Source organism: Gallinula chloropus (assembly GCF_964237585.1).
Source record: "Gallinula chloropus genome assembly, chromosome: 27".
In the NCBI taxonomy this organism is placed as follows: Eukaryota; Metazoa; Chordata; class Aves; order Gruiformes; family Rallidae; genus Gallinula; species Gallinula chloropus.
The window spans coordinates 3,823,205-3,848,089 of record NC_140112.1 but is presented as its reverse complement, the minus strand read 5'-3'; the positions used below and the strand labels follow the sequence as shown (position 1 = coordinate 3,848,089).

The following is a 24,885-nucleotide window of genomic DNA, read 5'->3' as shown; positions in this document are numbered from 1 at the left end:
GCTGCAGTCCGTGGTTTGGCCAGTGCCAGTCCTGGGTGAAGCCCAAGGTAGAGCTCTGGGGCTCCTCTTTCCAGCCTCCACTGCTGTGTTGCTCTTTCTATTAGTTTTGCCTGCCTTTTTTTCCTTAAATTATGGAGGGGATCCGAGTGTTTTCCTATGATTTATCATCACAAACCTTTCCTTGCAGAGTGCTGGGCTGGAGTTTGTTCTGCAGACAGGGCTGTGAGCAGTAGAGGGAGTTTGGGTTTTGGGGGAGAATTGAGCAATGTTTAGTAGACACTTTGCAAAAAAGAATCCACTCCTTTCCATGGCCTCATTTAGAGTAACGTGTAAAACTGGCGTGAAGAACATCTACAAGTTCAAAATTAAACAGGTTTGTTTACAGTAGCTGGGATTTGGTATTTAAGTGCCAGGGTAAAAATAACCAAGTCGTGGCTGTACCATCCCAAGTGTCCCTCTCAGGGAAACAGGGAGGCAATGCCCACCAGCATGGGGCAGCTAGTGCTGGAGCTCAGGCAGCCATCTGTGTGCTGCTCTCCCTGCTCTGAAATGCTGACAGCACGTTTCCTCCTGGAAATGTTAAATATTTTGCTTTCTGCCTGTGAAAATCAGACTGGTAGAAAAAGGGAGCTGTGGGAGATGAGTAAGCCAGCCAGCCTTCCTCTTCCCCAAAGCCAGGTGGGTGGGGGTTGCTCCGTGCTCCTCCCTCCGCTATCCCAGTGATGCCACAGTGCATCTTTTTGTTGGAGGTTGGTGTCCCTGCCTGTGGCAGGGGGGTTGGAGCTCTATGATCCTTGGGGTCCCTTCCAACCCAGACCAGTCTATGATTCTATGATCTATGGTTCCAGGAACAGCAGCAGGGCAGAATCCACACCAGGGTAGTGGTGCACGCTGCTGCCAGAGCTGTGCCTTGAGAGGCTGTTTCACGCTGTCTCTAGGAACCAGCTGCTGCTTGTGCTTTGATGTGTGTTCATTTGGTGCCTGGCTCTTTTTTTCTCACCCTTTTTTAAAGTAGGGCTGCACACTGGGCTGCTCAGGTGAGAGTGCAGCCTGCGTGGCTGTGTGTCACCTGTCCTTAGTCCTGCGGCTGAGGCTGTGTCAGCGCTTTCTCTGAACATCCCTGTTTTCAGGTGTGTGCAGGTTGGATCAAAGCATGTGCTTGAGGGAAGAGCTGCTGGAATGACCCTTACTTTGCTGTAGATTCACTTCCTATTACAGTCAGAAAAATACCTGACAAGGATTATGATGACTTCATTGTCTGTTTCTGCAGCATTTTGATTCCTGTGGTGCCCAGGTGGCACATGTCAGTGGCTCTGCAGTGCTGGATGCAGAGATGCTAAAAAAAGAAACCAAAACCAGCTTTGAAAAACCGAATTACTGGGTTTTCATTGAATCTTGATATGGTTTGATTTCTGTCTCCCAGCCTCTCTCCATCCCCCTCCTGCAGCTGAAGGCTATTCCCCTGGGCCTGGCCCTCCCTGCTCTGGGCACCAGCCCCTCTCCAGCTCTCCTGGAGCCCCTTGAGGAATGGGAAGGGGCTCTGAGCTCTCCCCAGAAGCAGCCTCCTCTTCTCTGGGCTGAGCCAGCCCAGCTCAGCCTGGCTCAGAGCAGGGAGGCTCCAGCCTTCACATCATCTCTGTGGCTCCTCGAGACTCACTCCACAGATACTTCAATTTTATGCCATTTCCCTACTGTTTACCTTAACTCCAGCTCCAGTTTGTAAAGAGTTTTTTAAGTGACATAATCAAGTAGAAATTGTGTTTTGCCTTTGGCTTCCACCCAACCCACCCCAGTCTTACTCTGTCCCAGAGACAGGGTTGAACTGGGCTGGAGTTCTTGTGTTGAAGGTGATTGATTCCAGTACTTAGAAAGCACGTAGAGCTCTGTTGATAAAGCAGAGAGCAGGTTTTGTAACAGGCATGTCTTGGTTTGAAACCATAAAGCAGATTTGATGCTTGCACACACTGTCATTCGAAAAATGATTAATTCTTCTTTCTTTTTCTTCAGTCCCTTGTAGGGAGCCTGGAAAAACCTTCAGTAGGCTGCTAACACTGATGAGAGATCTTTTATGCCAAGGTATGAGTTTTTTAATGTTCTGGGTATATGAAATTGCTAACTGTGCAAACATTAGCCACTGGGGAAACTTGAGAGTTGATGTGTGTGTAACTCAGTGTTTAAAATAGATTCTGTTTCCTGTAACATGGACAAGAGACCCAGGAGTTGAGTGCTCGGTGGTTCCTGCTGTCGTCCCACGTACAGCTCTGTGGTTGCAGCTCAAGGTTTTTCTTTCCAAGGCTGAGGCAAGAATGCTCTGCTCTCATTCTTTTCTTTTTTTAAAGTCTTTTGTTATCTCCTTACTTAACAGTGATTATGTCATCAGCAATGACCAGCATTGCATCAAGTTATGCAAAGCACTCAGGCCACGTGCTCCTCCTCACTACCTTCCTCACTCAGAGCAGCACACCTGCCCGTAGCTCCATCGGTGCTCAGAGAAGGAAGGTGAAAGGAATAAATACAGACTGCCTGTTCTTCAGATGTATCTGTGCTTGGGCACATGCACTTCACAGGGTGCACAGTACCGCTCGGGGAGTGTGAGGCTCTTGCAGACCCTTCCAGTGCTGTGTTTGCTCTTAGCCCATGCTTCTCTCTTGCTGCCATCCAAATGATAAACTTCTCAATGAGCTGGTGAAATTTTGGTAATGGGACTGGCTTTTTGGGTCAGGTTCACCTCCCACACTGCCCTGCCCGCAGCCCCTGCCTGGCTACCGGGGGTGAAATACCCTGGGAGTTTTCCTGCTTTTACCCTGATTCAGCCACTCGATTGCAACAAGGTGAAAGAGGATTCGGGCAGTTAGGAGGGCATGTGAGTGATGAATAAAGATGCAGGTGAGCAGGCTTAGAGCTGCGTTTCAGGTTACAGCTTCATCTGAGCTTGCCTTAATCTGCTGGTCCTTCTCAGAGGTCCTGCTGCCATCCTGCCTGCACTGCCTTTCCTTTCTGTATATGAAAGCAAATAATTGGGATCTTTTCTTCACCTGGTTATCCCTTCACGGGGGTAGGAAGGAGATGGAAATAGCTGAGTGTCCCTTTCTGTCCCTTCCCAGGCAGTGTTGGGGAGAGCAGCAGCAGCAAAGAGATGCTGCTGTTAAAGGAAAGCAGAGATTAATCCTGAGGTGTCAGGTGTTCTGTGGTGTAGAAGCAAAGTTTGTTCATTACTCCAGATGAAATCTGAACCTTACTGGTTTATTACTCTGTATTTAAATTGGATGGACAGGTGCTGGGTAGGTGATACAATGAGGAGGGAGCCTGCTGCTCAGGGCAGTGATGGGATAGTGAACATGAGCTGTGGTCTGTCCCCATGGCTCTCTGACTGTGTGTGTGGGGAAAGGGAACAGGAGCGAGGAGACGTGCTCATCTTCTGCTTTATTCATGCACTGTGGCATTCAGAACTAACTCGACCCGTCTCACAGCATTTATGACACCACTAAAAGTTATTTTTTCCACACTCCTTAGCGATCATATTCCTTTCCTGAATCCAAAGAAACACTTAACACCCATAACTTCATTCCGTGTTGAAACATAGCTGTTGCTTGCCATTTCAACTGCTCTACGCAGAGCTCTGCCTGGAAATGAATGCTGCTGTGTCTAACTGTGTTTAGGTGGGCACAAACAGCTGCCAAATGAGAAGTTGGCTAGGATGCAGCATAGTAATTTCTTGAGCACTCTATTCATGTTGTATAAACAGATAACATTAACATACTTGTGAAAGAGCTACAAGATAATTAAGGCATGTGGGATTTACAGTAATGGCTTCGACATCTTAAGACTCTTCGTTTCCTGTTGCACCTGAAAAAAAAAAAAAACCCAAACCCAAAAAAAAACCCCTAGCGAATTCTGGAGAGAAGAAATGAGAAGTTCGTCTTGTACTGCTCCCAGCTGAAACTTTCCCACAAGTATTTTTGCTATAAATAAGAAGTGAAAGAGTTCACAGCTAAATTTAACCCTTAACTCGATTGCTTTCTGAGGTTTCTTGTGTGGAACAGGCATTGGAATGCTAGGAAGGTGGAGATAAACTGGATCAAGAAGTTGAATTAATACTGTATATAAAATGTGTCACTGCTGAATTTCCAAGAATTACCAAGGGGAAAGCATTGCTAGTTGGAATTCCCCTCCCCTTCCCATCCAAAATCATGATTTTTGGAAAAAAAGAAAATAAAAAAAGGAACTGAATGTGACTTCTCAGGGAAATTTTCAAGCAGAAGAGCTTACAGCTGCCAGAACTGCAACCAAAAATGTCAACACGCCGGAGTGCAGAGACACTGCCTGTTCTGCCTGTAGATAATCAGTTACCATTCCAGAAAACCTCTTTCAGTCTGACTTAGTTTCACCATTTCTATGAAGTCAGGCAACTGCAGCTCACTGGGGGTTCAAGAGTTGAAGAAAAAGAGGTCCTGAGGTGCTGATAGCTTCAGCTTTGTTCCCCCTAAGGCCTGGGCGAGGGAAGGGCTGCAAGGGAAGGGCCGCTTGGCTACGTGACTGCCGTGAGCCCAGGATTTGTGTTCTTCTGACTGAACGTGAGCTTCAAAAGCGGCCACAGAGTTTGTGTGCCTCCAGCTGCACACAAGATTTCTTGAGGATATTGTTGAAACCTGTGCTTGTGTTGTGTTTGGGACGTGTAAAATGCACCATGGTGGAGGGCTGAGGCCTGCGCTGCCGCCGGGCACCACCTCACCGCAGGCCTCGCGAGGCCTTTGGGCAAGGTCTGCAGTGAGGTGATGCCTGGCGGCAGCGCGGGGGGCACAGAGCCGATGGGCTTCTGCAGCTCCTGTGCCTTCACCAGCCCTGCTGCGGCTCCTGTGGGCTGTGTGGCATCAGCACGTGGGCTTTCTCTTGCCTCTGTGTTACAGCTTTCCCTCGAGAATTTAAATGATACCAAAAGCCCCAAACCTGTCCCGATTTAATGATTATATAAAGTTGAGACACAGTGTCAGGGAGTTGTCTGCAGTTGCAGAGCTAAAAATGCAATCCCTGTTCCTTGCAGGCTGTTGTTAAGGCGGCTGACAAGGTGATACATTTCTCTACCAAACTACTCAGAATATGCTTTTATTTTTAAAGCAACCCTCGAACTGTAGCCAGTGAACCCATAAATCCCATGGCAAGGTTAGTTTGAGAAACGCAGCTTGCCCAGCCTCACAGCGCTGGTGTTTCTGAAGCCTTACTTGGGAAGAAAGTGCTATCTTGCTGGGGGAAGAGGGGGAAGATAATTAGCTGCTGAGGTCATTGTTTGCCTGAGCTTCGTTGATAGGGACAGCCCAGCCTGGTGTATAATGTAAACATAGTGTAAAATGTTTATCACCAGCGTTGTCATTTGCCTTATTTGTCGGGGAACCTCAGTGAGAATGAGAAGTTTTCTGGTGCTGCGTAGGGAGTTGAGGGAGTTGCAAGATTTCCATAAAAAGGCAGAGTCCTTGCTTGGGCGAGCAGAGAGGCTCTGCCTTGGCAGCCGGGAGTCAGGCCTGACCTTTTCCAGAGAGAAAATACTGACCTACATCCTTCCCTGTGAAGGATGAGAGAAGTGAACCTCTCTCCTTACGTCTTCTGATCTCATTTTCTTGCCTGATACTCATTGTTTCACGCTATGAAATGCTGAGATTGCAGAGGACAGGCAGCGAGTGCTACTCGGTGCTGCTGGGAGCAGGCATGCGTGCCTGCGCTGTGTCTGTACCATGGTGTATTCATCCTCTTCCTCTCCAGCGGGCTCACGGGGCTGGCTTTAGGCACCTCATATACACCGGGGCTGCTGGAGCTGCCTTCCAGGCTTGAGTGCCCAGGTGGAAAACCAAATCCCATAGCTGTTAGTAAGGAGGTTTCTGTTCTCAGAAGCATCTGGAGACAGACAGCGTGTTGCTGTTTTTACAAGACAGGGCTGTAGATTTGTATGTGCAGATTTGCTTTTAACTGTCGGCTTTCTTCCTGCTTTCCAGATCGTTGCTGTTGGAACAGACCACACCATGCGTGAGTACAAGCTAGTGGTCCTTGGCTCAGGAGGTGTGGGGAAGTCTGCTTTGGTGAGTTTTGGGAAGGAGTTCCAAAACCGATACTCAACTTCAACACTGGCCTGTCTTCTTGGGGGCAATGCTTGTTAATTTATCAGGACATCTGCATCACTTTTAACATGCAGAATGACTACTGCGTGGCCACTATCACACTGCCAAAATACCTTGTTGAATGTGTCCCATTTCTGGAGGAGCAGCAGGCAGTTAATTGCAGCACAGTAGTTAGTGTTTCATTTCTGCTCTGGCATGGGTCTGATATCACACGTGTATCTGAGTGTGAAAAGCCTGAGCCGCCCTGGAGCAGTGCTGGGAGCCTTGCCGGGCACGGCATGAGTCGTGGCAGTGATGGCCATGTGTTTTCCATCCTGGGTAGAGCCTGGATGTGCAACCTGGACCAAAACCACAGCCTAAAACGAGAAACCACCTCCAGTGTGTGCAGAGGGATAAGCAGACTGACAGCACTTTGCACTCCTGAAGTACTTGTGTTGTTTCAAGTAAGAGGTTTACAGGGCAGAGCTGATAGTAAGGCATTGTAAGGGACATTTATCACCTGTTATCACCAGTCAGTCAAGCAGCTCGCTCCAACAAGAAAGGCTAAGAACTGGTCAAGTGTAAAGTTATCTAAAACAAGGAACTACACCATGTTCCTTCTCACAGAAGATAATAACTGACTGGCCGTTCACATCCCAGACCTGCTGCTTGCCCTGTTTATTCTCCTGAAAGGGGCTGCTAATAATCTTGGTAGATCACCAGCAGAATCCAGATGAATAGGAGGAAAGATATTCAGCTGTGTGTCATATTTGATACCCGCTTTTCAGAGGTCCCATCCTCATCTTCACAAGATGTAGGTGTAGTTTTATTGTTTGTTACATACTGTTTTTCCACGGCAGCTGAACAATCTGTGTTACTCCTTCCACCAGCATCCCCTTGGTCGAGTATCTTGCTTGGGTTATGTAACATTGAAAGGCTCCCTAGGTAAAATAGGGCATTTATTAATGTGCTGCCTGTCAAAATTATTCAGCATCTGACATGCTTGAATTTCCTTACTTGTGATGTAAAGTCTGAGTCAGCATCCATCCCCGGCCTTTTCCAGGGCTGAAATGGGAATGTGATACTGCTAAACAGACGTTACATTCTTCTTGACAGATTCAGTGCTAAGTAAGCACATACTGGGTTTCCCATGCAACATCAGTCCATTATGCTTACAGCAGAACACAATAAGTGCCGATTAGCAGCTAAGGCTGAATGATATTTAGCTTCCAAGATAACTGTCTACTTGTTTACAAGGCAGGAGGAGTTACCAGGTGGGATTTAAAATAACGTGGAGGTCACTTTAAAATTTCTTTCTTAAACTTATAAACTGAGATTTCTAACAAAGAGGCTGTGTTCCTTCCCAGTTCTGTGTGTTCATTACAGTGTGGTGGGGTTTTGCTGCAAATCCTGCAAGTATTCCGTGCCAATACTGATTATGCCTCCTGGTAGAGATGACCACGTAGCAGAAAACTCTTCCCAGTTATGAAGGCACATTTATTTTGCAACTTTTGTGTTTCCTGGACAGTAGTTTTCTTCCTGTTTATAATAAGGGCCAAAACCTTCTGGATCAGCAGCAGGTAGATGGTATTACCAAGATCATCCATTATGCACAGTCCTGTGGAAAACTGGAAACCAAATTTGGGACGCAGCCCCCAAGCTAATAATCCCCAAAGTCTTGGATCTGAAAACCAGCTCAGATTTGTATCTTCTCCCTCAGCCTTTCTTTCCTTCTGTCAACAAGAAAAGTAAAGTCTTGATGAGATGAAGCATGCTACATGAATGAAGTTGAATAGAATCCTAATTGTGGTTGTATAACCGGTGTCTGTGTGAACACACAGCACCACTGAGACCAGGAAAGTTAAGAGAGTGATTTATTAGAAAGAAAACAGTCTGAGAAGACGTGGGTTCAGTTAGTTTTCTTTCAGCACAGTGCTGTATTTGCAGATACAAAACAAGGCTCCAAGGGTTGTTTTAGAAAGTGATGCGAGTGGTTTGTCGTGGCTGAAGGCTGGTTCAAAGCACAGCTCCCAGAACAGGGCGGTACGGATGTGAGCAAACAGCAGCTGCCTTTGGGTCTCTTTGGTTAGTAGCTGTGCTGAGAATCCTAGAATATAATCTGTGATCTGCAGCTCGTCTGGGTGGTTTCCGTTGCTGGCATAAGGCTGTAATCCATGTTCATATCGTGCAGTGGTTTTACTGAGATCTGCTATCTGAGGGGCAGACTGACAAGCCACTCAGGCAAGAAAGTACCAGAGAAGCCTGAGGGTTTCCAGTGCAAAACAGGTTTATTTAGTGACACAGGGTGATGTTTAGGTGAGGTGGTACCAGAAATCTTTTCTTCCCATGTTACAAGACAGCAAACCATGAGGAGCTGCTCCATCTCCAGCCCACAGCCAGGTGCTCTGTGTGTATCCACATGTGCCCCTCAGGAACTCCTGAGTTTGTGTGCGATTTTTCTTGTGGGAAAATCTCAGCTTTCTGTCCAAACAAAACCCAGCTTCTCAAAGCAGGTAGTGACTTCACAGGATTTGTATTAAGAAACTTCTAAGTTGTTAGCAAGTGGAAGGTTTGGGTGGCAAAAGGCAGTTGGTGTGTGTGTTGCTTTTAAAGAGACAAAAGTGCTGGGAGTGCTGGCATCTTTGTGCTTAGTTTTACAAGCAAACACTGCCTTGTTTTACATACATCAACCAAACCTTTGGACACCAGAGGAGCAAACTTTGCCTTGCAGAGGACAAGTAAAGCTGTGGATGGGCACAAGCTCAGACACCACTACGGAGTTTGGGTGTCCAGGGATGGGCCACGTCCGAATGAGAACTTGATGGGAAATGTTCAGGCTAGTTTTACCCGCAATAAGTATGTAGGGAAAGAAAGATTTCCTCTTTGAAATGAATGCTGTCTCCTTCTTTCATGGTTTAATACAAACTGGGTGTCTGGAGAAGCTCCAGCTTTAACGTGCTGCTCTGATGTGTCTGTGCTCGGGGTGTGTAATCCCGAGCGGGTGATCGAACTGAGATGTGGGATTTCCCCACTGTTCCCCCTCCACAGTGTGTGTGCTGCCAGTTCTCTGGGTCTCATTTCAGGCCTTTGGTGATTCTTATTCTTCTAAAGTTGCAGGCACTGCAGTACAGGCGGTTTTGAGGATATCCTCTTTTGTGAAAAAGGAAGCAGACCACTTAGTTTCCAGAAGGTTTTGAGAACGTGCTTGAATAAAGTGATTCTTAAACCAGCACAAACTGCACCAGTTTCACTTTAAAACATTGGAAATGTGTGTGTCTGCTCCCCAGGATTGAATTTTAACAACAGTGTTGAGTGATTTGCATTGTGTCTTCTTCACAAAGTGCTTCTTGGTCAAGATTGCTGGATGTGTTCAGCTCATCTGATGTATTTTCCTCTCTCCTTTCTCCCCAGACTGTACAGTTCGTTCAGGGAATTTTTGTTGAAAAATATGACCCAACAATAGAAGATTCATACAGAAAGGTAAAGCAATATCAGTCTCTTTTCTTTCAAGACTTGTAGAGCTTGTTTCTTTTTAATACTTCAAGAGAGCTTAGAGTGAGAAGGGGGTTTTCTGAGAAGATCCCGCAGCAAGGGAGCGATGCCGAGGAAAGGATTGGCTGTGGAAGTAGCATTCTTTGACTTTACAGAGTGCTTAGCTAGCTCAGGGCTTCCAAATGTAATCAGACAAAGCATATTGCCTGCTAGAAAGCTGGTTTACCAGGGAATGACAAATTTTGCTGTTAATTGGACCAATCTCTAACATAGCTGTGTTTAAGAGGAGGGTTACACCTATGTTAGTCTGTGTAACGATGAGCTTTCACTTTCAGTCGCCGAAGACTCAGGTTGTGGCAGCTTGGGGCCACAGCTCTCTGCTGTGTGCCTCTTTCCTCCTTAGAGGTTACTCACCTGCCTAGAGATCAGGCTGCTGCCTGTTCCTGAACTGTCATTTCCCCTGTAGAGGGGTATGAACTGTGCTGGTTGGGACAGGTGTACTGCCCATCCTCCCCTGGGGCTTCCAACTGATGCCTGGGGACAGAAATGGTTCCTATTAGGGCAGGACTGATCCTTGTATCGGTTTGCTGTTGTTTGATGTACAATCATTGCTTCAAAACATAAAGATACTGATAACACTCACCGTTCAGCATGGCAGGTTGTGTTACAGTAGCACAGCAAGTGCCTTTTGTTGGGTGGTTCTCTTGCAACGGTTGTTTTGCCATTCAGTTCAGCTGGGTTCTGCTTGGTTTGAGGGCACATAAACTTCCTCAGAGCTGCTTTGGGTGCAGCTTGTAACTGCAGAAGTTGGTGTCAGGATCTCTGCTGCTGCCCTGTTACGTAACTCTGCCAACAGAGCTGCTTTCTCCACTCCCCTGATGTCAAGTAACCCATTGTTTCACAGATTAGCATAATGTTACCATCATTAAAGGCACCAAAATAGGAAACAACAACTTTTAACGCTTGTGCCTGTGATAATGAAAGGTAAATTATGGCACAAGCTCTGCTGTTAAATCTGCTTGGCTTTCCTGGAACTCCCCTTGCTGGATAGGAGATGTTTCTCTCAGAGTGGCAGGCTTGCTAACCCAAAGTGTGATGATCATGAAATACTTTGCATTTTCTTTTCCTCTTTAGCCCCCAGCAGCAAAGAAAAGTTGAAGTTTAAGGTCCTTTGGTTTGCCAGAGTGGATTTGATCTCACTTAAGTTGGGATGTTTACAACAGGCTGCTCATTTAGGTCTTTATAACCAACAGAGTCCTGGAGCATAAGCGAGCTGACCCAAACGCCTGGCCTGGGGTGTAATTACTCCCCAAAGAGTGGTGCCCCTCTCTGCCTTGGGGAAGTGCAAGTGGCTGGCTCGCTTATTGAGGTCTCTGCAGCAGAAGTAAAAGTTAAGCTGAGATTCCTCTTGCCTGTCTGCTTTCAGACTTTTCAGTTTTAACTGCATTTGTCTCTTCCCTTTTTTCCCCAGCAAGTGGAAGTAGACTGTCAACAGTGTATGCTTGAAATCCTCGATACAGCAGGGACAGTAAGTACAGTTCCTTTTTCTCATTGATAGGGAGTTTCTGTGTTCAGAATGATGGGAGATGGTAGGAGAACTTGTACTGGGATCCTGCCCAAGCAGCAGTCCCAGTGGATCAGCTGCAGTGATTGAAATGGAATGGTTAAATAACCCAAAACCCAGTGGAGTGACGAGTGAGGCTTCTGCAGCCCTGCCAGGGGCACGGTGCTGGGGCACAGGGGCTGGTCCATCCTGTGCTGCTCACCTCTTCCCTGCCACCCACCATTGCCTCGCTGTCAACATGCTGATCTGGGCTGATTTTGCACATTTGATTTGCAAGCTGCCAGAATACACAGACTGGAGCCTCTTCCAGGCATCACAGAGGGGTTGCCCCAGCGTGTCACACCAGCTGGCGTGGCGAGGACTGTGTCAGAGGAGACTGTGTACCTGTCAGGGAACACTCCTGCCAGCGGCGCCGTCTTCTGCTGCTTTGGGAAGCCCGTGTCATCCTTTGCCACTGTCACTGCTGTGCAAAGTCCTGTCTCTGCATAAACAGACCTTGGAGTCATTGAGTGCCTGTCACGGGGAGGACGTGCTTCCTAGAAGTTGGTTTTATTCAGAAAGCTTTGGGATTTAGCAGCAGCACGGAGGAGTGGGCACAGGCACTGCTGTATGCGGCTCTGGGAAAGCTGCCTTTCACAGCCCAGGGGGACAAAGGCAGCTCTGATCTGGTACAGATCCTCCAGCCTGTCCTTGCATTTCATCACATTGACCCTTCAAGGCCATGGACATGACCGCTGTTTGACTGCTAGTGTAGGAGGTGATCAGGCACTGCCTTCCCACGCAGTCGTGCTCACAATCAGTTGTGAGTGTATGACACCCTGGCCTGTTTCAGTACCAGGTTAGAGGAGAAACTGCATTTCCAGCCTGTATCTGTTGCCTGGGGAATTGCTCTGATGCTCAGGACCGTATCAGAAAATAAATGAGAGATCACTACAACATAGTCAGCCAGATCTTACCACCTTGTTTTACAGCTTGGGACTTGTAACAGTCTTTCCAGGTGTATTTTTATTGCAGCTCTTGGTCTTTTCCCCTGTCTTTTGCAAGAAGCCTTTTTCTCTTTTTTTGGGGGGAGAAAAAGGTCAAAGGCAAGAGATATGTTAATGGATTTATTAACATTGTGTGCTTCAGTGGGTTTCTGTCAGGGTAAAAGAGCAAATGCATGCTGTAGATGCTGTATTCTTGTCTCCATAACGATGACAGTATTCTCTGTAAATGTTTGTTGGTTGCATTCATCAGCTAATTACCTTTAAAAATATTTGATTACAGGAGCAATTTACAGCAATGAGGGATCTCTACATGAAGAATGGTCAAGGGTTTGCACTAGTATATTCTATAACAGCACAGTCCACGTTTAACGACTTACAGGACCTGCGGGAACAGATTCTACGGGTTAAGGACACTGAAGATGTGAGTAGAGTCTTCTTTGTTCCTGCAAATGGTTAAAATGTGTCTGTGAGTGAGTGTACAGGGGGTTGTGAGCCAGATTTCTCTCTGAGAACATTCTTTGCTGTGCAGTGAAGTTCTGTGTTGCCGGCAGTTTCCTTAGCGTTGTTTGTTATTTTCAGTGGTGTTGTTTGGGGCCCAACACCTGCTAAGGGGTGTAGTGGAGCCAGGTTTTCACATGTGCTGGAAGTCCAACAGCCTTTGGAAACGGTGGAAACAACTTTTTTCCCCCCTTCTTTTAACTCCTTTCCAGTATTTGCATTTTCCTCTTCTGCTGTCCTTTAGCAGCACTTCATTTCCCTTAGAGTTAAGGAAGAATAACAGCTGAACTCGCCAATAATGATGTTCTTGGTGGGTCTGCAGCTGCCTCACCACGAGGACAAATGCTGCTTTGCCCAAGTGAATGAAGCAGAAAGTACAAAGCCGAGTCCCAGAGGTTGTCTGGGAAGTCTGGGGAGCAGGGTGGTGCTGTGTGCTGTGCTGCTCACGTGCGGCTCGAAATCCAAGTGAGGAACTTGAACTGCAGATAGAAAGGACACGTCCAGCTTCTTCACCAAACTCTGCTTTGTGATTTAAGCCTCGTTTGTAGTAGTGGCCCTTTTTAGGCAAATCCCTGGATGTTCCTTTATTTTCACCTCTCTGTGTGCCAGGGCAGCCTCGGGGCTGGGGAGTGGGAGCTTGTTCAGTTGCCCCCGCCCTGGATGCTGGAACCCTTCATTAAGTGAAGTCATCCTGGGTCTTGTTGCATGAAGGAGATTCCTAGTGTGTCCCAGTTTGTGAGCTCTGCTTCACTCCATAAGCTAGGGACAGCCCATCAGCGTCCTCTGGAGTGGTCTTCTGAATGCCGATCCAAAACGTGGAGCCTTTGGTTAGGGTGTGAAAATGGGCTTATCCCTTTCTGAAGGAGAGGAGGGTGTTTCAGGCTCGGTGCCTGGGGTCTGCCGCTCACCTCTGAGTGGGGAGAGCTCAGCTTTGTGCAGCACCCACAGCACACTGCAGAGCTCCCTCACAGCCCAAGGGCTTCTGTGCTCCTTCTGTTGTTCAGCCAAACCTGTAACCCAGAGGACACCATGCGGGTGTATGAACCGAATCATTAACAGAGTGACAGAGCCTTAGCTGGGGATGCCAGATTGTGATTTTGGTCACTTAAATCCCTCCTTAAATTAAGAGAAAATGACATCATTTCCCTTCAGTTGGACAGAAGTAAACCACATACTGTATGTCCCGTTCAGGCCCAGCTCCTGTAGCTGGCTTTCATTTCTAGATTGCTGATGGAGGTGAGGTTGCCGGTGGCTTTTGCTGCGGTAGCCGTGTGGCTGGTGGAGATAGATGGGAACCCTGTCTCTCAGGGTAGGCTTCCTCCAAAAGAAACTGAAATCGTGCTCGATCTTTTTTTTGCCTGATGGCTGGTAATGTATTCAGGGGCTTGGCCAGAGGGGTGTGAAGAGATTGCCTGTCTCTTTTTTCTGCTGACAGCTTGAAAGTAGCCGCTGCCTTTGATGCCGGCTGCTTTCCTGCTGCCGGTGGAGCCGTGGGAGCTGCAGCAGCAGCTCTCCCTCACAGCCCTGCCCTCCCCGAGCCCCTGCGGCCGGGGGCTGGACACAGATTTAGGCCAAATCCGAGGTAAGCCCTGTGCATTGTGTTCCAACAGCCGGGCAGGGAAGCTTGGTTTGAGCAGCGGGATGAGCACAGCCCACAGCTCGGCTGCTGTGGCGCCGAGGGCAACCTCGGGGGGCTGCCGCTTGCTCCTGGATCTGCCTCGTCCCTACCCCGAGGTCCTCCTTCTGAACAGCTTTAGTTCCCTCCTTGGTTTAACAAGCTGAACTTCTATTTATGCAAAACTGGGGTTCATTTAGGTAGGCTTATGCTTGCGTAAACCCCTGGTAACACGAGCCCAGTATTAGCTCAGAGCCCAGCGCTTGGCTCGCTGGAGGGGAATCTGCACCGTAAGCTGGTCGAGCTCATCGGACAATGGAGACTGTTGCTTTTGGTTTTACTTCAGTGATCTGATTTCATTACTAAAATGCATTTATTTATTTTCTGTTTGGGGGATGTAACTTGTTGAATCTAACCTTCTGAACGTTTAAGCCCCGTTCTGCTGAGTTAGGAAAAGGCATTCCTTCCTGTAGCTAGTTTCAGAATGTGTCTTAAACCCCCAGTACTTAAACCACTGAATTTTGTATGTCTAGCAAAGTCTCAATTCCAGTCTTCTATGGGAAACAGTAAATGATCAGAAGCTGGTTGTTCATCCAACTCCATTTTTGGCTCCATGATAAACAGTTGCTGCCTTCTGAAAGAGCCTTGCCTGGAGCTTCGTGTCTTTCAGGCCTGTACTCTTTACCCCCCTAAGTATCACTTTTCCCCTGTTTCACACCTTAACACACCTATCTTTTTGCAGAACACATTCAAAACATGTTTTTGTGTTTTGGTATGAGAAAATTTCTCTTAAACTGTCTAGGGAACTGTAAAGAATGGGATTAAACTGAAGTAGTTGTAAATATCCTGTTAGTCTCTGATGTGAAATAAGCTGTGGGGGATTTGACTCATCTGTGTTGGGACTTCAGGTTTGTGATGCCATCAGCAAAACTTGCTTCTCAAAAATAAAAAGGAGATCGTTGTCTAATCAGCATGGCTGTGAACTTTAAATACAGAAATCATTCTGGAGTGTATTGTTAATTGGGAAAAGTGTAGTTAATTGGGAAAAGACTACAGCTATTAACACTGGAGTAGATGAGAAGCATGCAGTGTGTTGTGAGTGACCAGAGGAAGTGGACAGTGATTTATTTTCCAGCTGGACAGCACTCATTTTCTGTTCAGAGAATTAAAAGCTTTCAGGAAGCAGAGCAGAGTGCACACCCATTATCAGTGGTTCTTTAGGGGTTTTTTCTACTTTTACCCAGCGTAAGGGAAACAGGATGCTGAGTGCAATGCAGAGCCCCCCGCTGCGCCCAGCACACCGCGCTGCGGTCTCGCGCTTCAGAATCCACCTTCGCTCTGCCTGTATCATCCCCTCAGATCTACACGAGCTGCAGGCTTTAAAAGGTGATGTAAGCCCCACGCTGCTGGGGTGCAGAGAGCCCTGAGCTGCCTGTTTGTCTCCACAGGGGCTGCGAAAGGCATGTGGGCTGCAGCTGGGTGACGTGCGGTGCTGGGCTGGGTGCCCTAGCTGCGTGGCCCCCGGGGAAGGGTCCTGCAGCAGGGGTGGGCACTGTCACCCCCTCATTGTGCGGGTGAGGGAACAGTACCCTTGGGTAGGGAGTTCAGGGTTTGGGGCTTGGTACAGAGGGGGGTTGGGTGCTTGTGTGTTTGCTTTTTAAGGTCCTTTCTGCCTGTTTGTGCCATCTTGGTGGGCTGGCAGCTGTGGTAGGTGCTGCCTGAGAGGCCCAGAGAGAATGCCCTGGTGTGTCATTTCCAAAGGCTTGCTGAGACGTCTCAGTACTGCTTTTAATCTGCCTGACTTCTCTCTCCTGAAAGAGTTTTAACTCCGTGTCTAAAGATAACTGATGAGAGCACGTCTCCTGCTGCTTACACTCACCAGTGCTTACTGGGATGCTTTCTGAGACAGCGGATTTATAACCTAATGAGTGCAAACTGCCCTTGGCTCTCTGCGCTGCACCAAGCAAATACAGTCCCATCCCAGTGAGAGACTGGTGAGTGATGGTGAGAGAGAGCTCTCATCCTTTGTGTCACCCCAAGTGCCATGTGGCTGTGCCCCTCCTGTCTGTGCACAGTGGTACCCAGCATTGCTACAGCCCGGGTTGTTTTCCTGCAGTTTTAGGTGTCTCTGTTTCTCTGCAGGAGATGTCTCAAGGAACACGGTTTCCCTGAGGTGCTTCCTTCCTCATGAAGGAGGGAGAAGGGGACTCGCTCAGAGGTTTTAGGAAGCCATCAGCTTAAGGAGAGGGGCAGGTGCCTTTTCATCCTTGGCTTGAACAAAGGATGTGCCTGTGTTTGTGTCACAGACATAGGATGAATCTTTAGAACACGTGTCAGATGTTTGGTTTGATATCACAGGAGATTATTTATCATAAGGGATGGCCTTCCAGGAGCTGAGCTGCTAGGTGGTCACTAGCTGGGAATTGTTCTAAGCTAATAAATACACTGAACTGGGGTGTCTACAGCATGGACTTTCTCCAGCCCTTTGCAGTCCAGGCAGAAGCTCTGCTGAACTTGGGGGTGTTACTGGTTTTCACCCTGTGTTTCCTCCATCGTCATAGGTTTTGCAAGCCATCATACACTGACTGCCTGATGCATCTCTTGTCCTTGATTGTCTCCTCTCCAGGTTCCAATGATTCTGGTTGGCAATAAATGTGACCTGGAGGAAGAGCGTGTAGTCGGCAAGGAACAGGGTCAAAACTTAGCAAGACAGTGGTGTAACTGTGCCTTTCTAGAATCGTCTGCAAAGTCTAAAATCAATGTTAATGAGGTGAGTATCAGCTGTTCCCTGGTCTGTCCTTCTTCAGCATGAATGCCACATTAAACCAGCACGTGGTCCTTCATCTATTGCTTAATTGGGAAGGTTGAGGATGATTCTGTAATCTCAGGCTGAGAGGGGCTTGTGATGCAGTGTATTCAGCTACTGCTTTCTGGCTGGTTTAAGGAAATTTCTCCTCCTTTTGCCCTGTAAAGGGTGGGTGCCTTCCCCAAGTAAGTGCTTTCAAAAGTCTGTGTTGGGGGATGTGAGTAGCTCAGAGGGTCCTGAGTAAGCCCAGTTCACTGGATGCCTCTTAGATATGCTTTATCTGGGAAGTGTACTCTCCCAAGGTAACTGCTGCAGCTACTCAGAACCCGGATTATGCCCCATTGTGTCACGCTGCACAGTGCTGGCTGTTGGTTTGAAAGTATTTGCTCTTCCCATTCCTGCTACGTCTGGCTGCTCAAGCAGACACCCCATCACAGTCCTCTGGTGAGCTGCTGACTCGCAGAGACCGTGCCTGAGTGTCTGTCCAAGCAGCTCTACATGACAAACCCTTGGCGATCGGTGTGCCTCCTGCTGCTGCCTGAGGTCACAGTGTTCTGGCAGTGACAGAGGCTGGGTTTCCAGCCACAAAAGCTGAGGTGACCCCACTGAGCGTAGTGGGGCTGGTGCCAGGAGTGCTGGGAGGGTTCAGGAGGCCGGGCGATAGGCTGGAGCAGGAGGCCCTTGGACTGGACCCAGCGGTACTTTGGCAGCCCGTGGGTGTGCGCAGCACTGCGCCTGCCCAGCTGGGAGGTGAGGAGCTCCAGGCTGCATGAATCGCAGCTTCTGGGCTGGGATTAGCCCAGCACACTAATCTGACCTGGTAAATATAGCTCGCTGAGCTAGCCTGCTGCCAGGAGGGATTTCATGTGTGCTGAGCTGTAGTAAAACTGGGACCGCTAACGAAGAAACCAGTGGCTCAGTGGTTGAACGGGTCACAGTGGAATGTCACACATTCCAGTTCGTTTGTGTTGCCACATTTCTGGCAGACTGACCTCTTGCCAGCCCGAGGTGCTGTGAAGCTCTCCAGGAGCCCTGTGGGAAGGGGGTTCTCTGGCAGGCAGAGCACTGCACTGTCCCAGGGCGGATGCACGCCCGTGGTTTGCATAGAGCCATCCCAAACGTGTGAACCCTCAGTCTCTGCATTTCCCTGTTGTGGCTGCTGCCTCCAGTGAGACTGGGATCACAGAGAGGAAAGTTATTATCTGGAAGATTATTCTCTGGCTTTGTTGTGATCCTAATGTTCTGGTTTTCTGCCAGTTTGTATTGTCTCAGTATGAAAAGCTGAGGGAATCAAGGAGAAGAAACATTGTGAATGAAGCAACTTGTTACACTAGTTACTTGGCTGTTCCCCTGGCTTGCAGAGTAGGGAAGGGTTTGCACCATTCTGTGTTTTGGTTTTAACAGCTGCCAGAGTTTGGAACTTTGTTAAAATCTGGGCTAAAGCTGATACAGTTCCTGTGTGCCTTTGAAAGTGACCCACCCTTTCCTAGAGGTAGAAAGCTATCAGCTACCATCTCAGTAGCAGCACTTCAGACCTTCCCAGTGACCCGTAGGATGCTCTTGCCCCACACTGGATTTGGGTTTTGGCATTCCCAAAGCCTTGCTGCAGACTTCACTTCTGTACACACAGTCAGGACAAGCACTTCAGCCATCAAACTTCAGCCTTCTTTTCAGAGGGATTTCTTCCCCCTACCTTAGTTCTGGGAGGTGAGGGGGCTCTACCTCAAAGCATTCCAGGACCTTGCTTGCCGGAGCGGAGCTGGTTGGTGCCTTCAGAAATTGATAATGACATTCAAACCATCTTGGCTCCAGTTGATAAAGGCTCCAATACAGAAAGCAGGTTGGCATCAGCATTAGATGCTGCCACTTCTTAACTGGTTTCTCCTACAGAAGCTGTTTCTTTCTATCTCATCTCTACACTTTGAACATCTTGGCTGTGTCCCTTGGTGAGCACGAGCTGCTGCTTTTGCCTGCAGCGATAGCAGAGGAGTGGTGTCAGCCACCCAAATGCGACTGTCAAGTATCTCCATGAGAGCTTGACAGAGCCACCATCGTGTCCCTTTCATCTGAAACCATTCCACTGGGCACTGCTGTCTCTTCATGGGGGGAATGGCCAGAACATCTCCAATTTCCACTTGCTGCAATCTGTTACAAACCATTTCTTTGTCTTCTGGATTTCCTTGCAATCAACAAGAATTTGTGAGTTGTCAGCCGCTCCGGGAAGGAAGGAAGTAAACAAGGACAAGGGTGGAGCCTTCTGAAGGTTTAAATATTTCTCCTTAGTACTGGGACCCAGCTCCAAGCATTTTTGTGGAGCTCCCTTGGCTATAAATGGGTTGAGTTTTGCTGGGAAAACAACTCGCAGCAAAGAAACTCGTCTCTGAAGCTGAAAGAGGCCCCTGTCACCGTCCCCTTTGGGAAATGCCTGACTTCAGGGCAGATGTCTTGCTTCTCCTTGCTCAGTTTTATTAGTAAAAGATCAGACCAGGCCAACAGATCAAGAGTTTAACAGTTTGAATCTCTTTGGCAAAGAGGGGAATTAATGGCACGTCCTATGCAACAGGTGAACAAAGATAAAAGCCAAGGAGACGGGATGCCTTTCCCTACCAGGAGAACCTGCTGCTGCTGGCATAGCAGTGCTCTGCAGAGACCCCAGGGAGCACTGGGGAGGAGGTGGTCCTTAAGGCTCTTAGGCCTGTGTTTCATCTTTTCCCAGTTTTCTCCCCTTTCCCAAAGGAAGGGGTTTGTGCCCATTTCACTGCCGTGCTCCTCCAAAGCCTTTCGTCACACACACCCTGAAGGAGAAAGCTGCTGGGTACAACTTCACTGCTCCTTCACATGATGGGAGCTCTGTGCTCTCCTGTTCCATTAGCAGCTGCTTGAGAAATGTGCTCAGGTAAATGTGACCAGCTGAACTGAACCTGTCAGGCTGCAGCCACTGGGCAGGAGTATCGGTGAGTGCCTGGCTTGTGACACACAGCCTTCCATTGCTCCAAGTTCTCAGCTTGTGTTTTTCATTTTCAGATCTTTTATGACCTGGTCAGACAGATAAATAGAAAAACACCAGTGGAAAAGAAGAAGCCTAAAAAGAAATCATGTCTGCTGCTTTAGACTCCCATCACGCAGCAGCTCTGAGCCAGGTAAGAGGGGCCTTGATTCCCCCCGCAGCTCTGGTGGTCAGCTGGGAGCTGCTCCCAGCAGAGACAACTCACTCCCCTTCCCTCAACTCCTCTTCTGTCCATTCCCACCTACAGTATTCTGCATCTGTTGGACTTCTCTTTAAAAATCAGTCACACTGACTGGCTGGCAGAGACATCTGCTTGTGTCCCTTTCTCCTTCTGCTTGGGTTGATGAGTTCCACAGAGCAGGAACTTCCTTCTTGCTCTTCCAGGTTCTCCCTCTGCCTTGTGACACTGCACCCAGAGCCACCATGGCCGCTTCTGTTTCCTTTTCACCCTCTGCTGAAAATTAGCAGCACCCACCTAACTTGGGTACCTGCTGCAGCTACTCCATCCTGGGTGCTGTGGGGGTGGTTGCAAACTGGTTTGGGTGGGACTTCAGTGGTGCAGAAAGAAGCTGCTGCCCACCAAAAAACCCTGACTAAACCCAAAGCAAAACGATTCCCTGAGGTTGGATGAGCTATAAATAATCTTCCTGTGTACCTTGGCAAGGTGCTCAGGGCTCACAGCATCCAGCCCCATGCCTGGGGGACGACTGTGCTTCCATAGGTCCTGGTGCTGGGCAGAGCTGTCACTCAGGCTGTGCTGGGAGCTGTTTCAGCCTGGGAGCACTGCTGGGAGGCAGGGGAGGGTGCAGGGCCACTGGCCTGTGCTGGGAAGTAGGAAGCAGCCTGGAAAGAGCCAGCTGTCCCTGGGGGTGGTTGTACCCTGAAGCGGTTTGGCCTGGGAGTGCAGTGAGTCGGGGTGGGATGAACTCGCACCAATGCAGGGCCCCTGTCCTACAGTGTTTGAACTCCTGGCCATAGGAGAATTTTGGGAGGAATTCCTGAAAATAGGCAGCTCTCCACCTTCTGCCAGGCCTGGGGTTCGTGCTGTAGCTGGTGTGATTGAGTAGGGTCAGTGGAGCTGTGCAGTTAACCTGATTGATGAGCCTCTTACCCTGAGCTTTGAACACCAGAAAATAATAGCTTAAGGTAGTGGGGAAACAATGGCTTCAGGGAAGGAAACCGAAGAGCACTTCCCAAGTGGCTTTTCCTGTTCCTCAGGTGACAGGTCTGGATTTAGCTAGCCTGGCGTCAGCCCGGATGGCTCCTCCAGCCCCGGGGAGGACACGCTCCCTGCGGGCTCACGTGGAGCCCGGATCCCCACTGCAGAGCCCAGGGCTGGCAGCCACACTGACACCCCAGCCCATGGAGCTCCTGTGCTCAGGCAGCTGCTGCTGAGCCTGGTGACGCAGAGGAGTCACCAGGCGCTGTCGTTACCGCAGCAGAGATGGGGTGCTGCTGGCTGTCCCTGCTCTGCTCCAGTCACGATAAAGCAGGGACTTGTTCCTAAAGCCTTACGGGTTCCCAAAGTCTCTTTTCCTTCTCTCTGAATTCAGAGGATGGCAGGAACAGCCCCAGTACAGGGCAAGACAAGCTCTTCCTGCCCAAGTGCTGCGTGGTTGCCTGAGCCTGGGCACGGGCGGTCGCATGGGGAAGCTCTGCAGCCTGTGTTCGAGGTCAGGGAGGATGAGGAGCTCCCTCCATCACCTCTTTCTGCTTTCTCTAGATTGCAGGAATGAAGAACTGTTGCCTAAATGGAAAGTGCCAGCGTTCCCGACTTCAAAACCCTCCTGGAAAGGAGTAACATATCTGAAGATGCTTCTCCTGTTTTTATATACAACGAGAAGAATTTCGATCTGAAAGTGGTTTGCACACAGTCCCTGGGAAAAGAAAATGCTCTGTGTATATCTCTTGGAAATTTAAGACAATAGTACTCCTCCTTTGCAATAGCAATTAACAGATGTGAAAATAAACTTAATTGACTCTAGTGTATGATTATACCAAGGAGCATGGATGCATTTCAAATGTTAGATATTGCTACTATAATTAAAATTTCATATTGACCCTTCTGTCATAATTTCTCCCCATCAAGCACTAAAAATGTTCCATTGTTCTATTTTATATCTGTAACTATAGATATTATCAGAAATCTCCCTCTGAGCTCACCACAACAGATAACTTTTCGAGTCATTGACGTCATTTTATATTTAAAAAGTACAGAATATCATTATTTTCATTCTGCCATTATATTCTAATTAAAAATGTTTGTGCATAATGCTTTGGAAAAATGGGACTTTTATAGGAAAAACTGGGATAACTGATTTCTATGGCTTTAAAAGCAAAAAATATATAATATACTAAACCAACTCTAATATTGCTTCTTGTGTTTTACTGTCACAGATTAAATTACAGCTTTTATGAATGATTAAATTTTAGTACATTTTCATTTTGTTTCTGTGTTTTTGTTACCATAGCCAGGCTTTGGTTTTGGGGGGGTTTATCCCTGGTTTGTGACTTTGGCTCCAGTAGATCAATACTGTGTTACAACAGGTGCCACCAGGTCCTTGTTCCACCGGTGCCGCAGGCTCAGCGCCCTCCTTGCCGGATGCGTTTCGTCACACTGAAGATCAGGAGGCTGCTTCCAGTTCCTTTTGTATATTTTTGGGTGTTTAAAGGTTGTATTCTGCTGAAAAGGTTCCCCCTGTACAGGTATTTTTCTATGTAGGAATGTGGTTTGATCCTGGATCAAGGTGGGACTTTGATTAGGGCCGTCGGGTCCACGGGATGGTGTCCGTGGGGACAGAACCCTGCTCCAGACAGGACCCCACTGGTCTCTGGCTGGGGTTGATTCTGGCTTAACACAATTTCAGCGAAGCCAACAGCCACTTTGCAGCCTCACACAGACTCAGGCTGACGTTACCTGCTCTGCAGGCAGCTGGAGGGGCATTTGCTCTCATTTTGGGGTGGTTTTGTGGGGTTTGGGGTTTATTTTTCCCACTGTTGGTTCCCTAAGGTTTGAAAGAGCAGGATGTGAAGAGGTCTGTGGGTGCTCAGCCTCGATCCTCCTCTGTGTGCACGTAGAAGAGCATCATCCTGTGGGACCTGAGGGGCCCAGACTCATCCCTGGTGTGACGCTGCTGGAATCCCTGCCACGCTGGAGGAACAGCTCCTGCTTCGCTTCTGAGTAAGTGAGAGGAGAAAGGTCTCTTCACAGTGCAGAAAGCTCAGGACTGACTCTGTCCTGGTTGTTTAAGTGGAAATCTAAATGTGACAGCAGGTGAACAGTTGTTCCTGGGCCCCTTGTACAGTTTTATCTGAAACTGGGGGGAGAAATTCCTCTAAATAGGTTTTTCTAAAACTCAGTTCCTGGTGCAGCTGTTGAATTCTAGAGAGATCCCAGTTTCTAAACGCAGCCCAAACAAGCCTGGGTGAAAGTATTTGGGTGATGATAATGTGAAAACATCTGCCTCCCTCTAAACTCCTGGGACAAACAGTTATTAGCTGGTTGTCTTCAACCTTTCCCAGGAGCAGGCTGGTGGCAGCAGGTTGGTTATCTTCACCAACTGTACAAAGATTTTAGTAATAAAGCCATTTGAATGAACGTGCTGAGCAGTAGGTGGCTCTTCTATTAAACCAGGAGCTGAACCTTGTTTTCCTAGGTGTCTATGGAAGTTCATCAGGCCTCGTTGGGTAAGTGCTGAGTGTGTTTTAGGCAGGGGTCGGGCTCGGTTCCCTCCGGCCGGCGCAGGGGGCAGCGCGGTGCCGGGATGCTCAACCTGCCGCAGCTTGTCCACAGCACTTCTGGCCTGGGCGTCTGTGCAGCATCTCCCGGGCCGGCTGTGCCCGCGGTGTCACTGGTTGGAAAGGGACCTGCGGAGCGTGGGGCTGGAGCAGGATCAGCCCGGAGCAGGTCGGGGCCGGCTCCCGCTCTGACAGCAGTCGGGGTGCCCCGGGCGCTGGATCTGCCCCTTCCTTGCCCGTTCCCTGGCCGGGGGAAGAGGTTGGGCTTCCCGGGAGGGGCTGAGCCCTCGGGACGGTGGTAAACTCGGTGTTGCAAGAGGCGGAGGAAGATACGAACCCCTCGGCTTTGCCACTAGATGGGGGTGTCGGAAAAGGCGAGGGGCCGAGCGAGTAGACCCGACCCCAGCCCCGAGCGGTTTGCGGGGGGGCTGCATCCCCCGCTCCCCCCGGCCGGGCACAGCAGCCCCTGAGCAGCCCCGTGTCCCCGCTCCGCTGGGCCGAGCCGGGGATGGGCGGGGGGCTCAGCCCCTCCTGGGGCAGCTCAGCGCGGAGCCTCAAGCCAGCTCTGGAGTCAGGCTAATCAGAGGCTGTGCCAGGGCTAATTAGCCATGCTGCAGGCTGGCAGTGGCCTGGCACAGCGCTGTGCTAACGCGGCTGCTCCCGGCTCTCGTCTCTAGCTCAGTGACTCGCTAAGCCCAGTGTTGGGATGCTGCGTGTGGTACCCTGAGCCCCAGGTGAGTGACCCCCTGTTACCCACATCATCCCAGGTCTCTGTCCCTGATTTCCAACGGGATGTGCAGTGGAGGGAGCAGCTAAGGAAGACTAAACTTTTCAAACAGAGGTTTTGGATGAGCCTGGGCCAGAGCTGGAGTTCCAGCCCCAGGCTGGTGCCCATCCTGCTGCCCTGGCCCCCGCTGCACTGTGCCCTTTCGGGACAGATGCTCCCCCGGACAGGCCCCTGAGTTCAGCCATCCCTGGCATGTTCTTTGGGTGGTACCAACGTTTGAGGCCAGAGACCAGTCCCCCCCCTTGCTGTGGTGGAGGCTGGGGGGTGGATAAGGAGCCTGTTGTGCTGGGGAGGGATGGAGGCTCT

General features: G+C 49.1%; 1 protein-coding gene across 2 annotated transcripts in view; it reads left to right on the top strand.

The window, feature by feature from the left end:
* The window catches only part of RAP1A (RAP1A, member of RAS oncogene family), a 34,809-nt gene extending 12,318 nt beyond the window's left edge, over positions 1-22,491 (top strand). Inside the window, exons 2-9 of one of the 2 annotated variants that reach the window (XM_084275762.1) lie at positions 2,008-2,076; positions 5,985-6,015; positions 9,498-9,566; positions 11,050-11,106; positions 12,409-12,549; positions 16,868-17,011; positions 20,072-20,187; positions 21,778-22,491. In XM_084275762.1, the coding sequence (XP_084131888.1) occupies positions 2,069-2,076; positions 5,985-6,015; positions 9,498-9,566; positions 11,050-11,106; positions 12,409-12,549; positions 16,868-17,011; positions 20,072-20,158 (537 nt within the window). In that variant the 5' untranslated portion in view covers positions 2,008-2,068 and the 3' untranslated portion in view covers positions 20,159-20,187; positions 21,778-22,491. Of the gene's footprint in view, positions 1-2,007; positions 2,077-5,984; positions 6,069-9,497; positions 9,567-11,049; positions 11,107-12,408; positions 12,550-16,867; positions 17,012-20,071; positions 20,188-21,777 lie in introns of both variants that reach the window. The other variant, XM_084275761.1, reaches the window with a different exon arrangement.
* Positions 22,492-24,885: the final 2,394 nt, after the last annotated feature.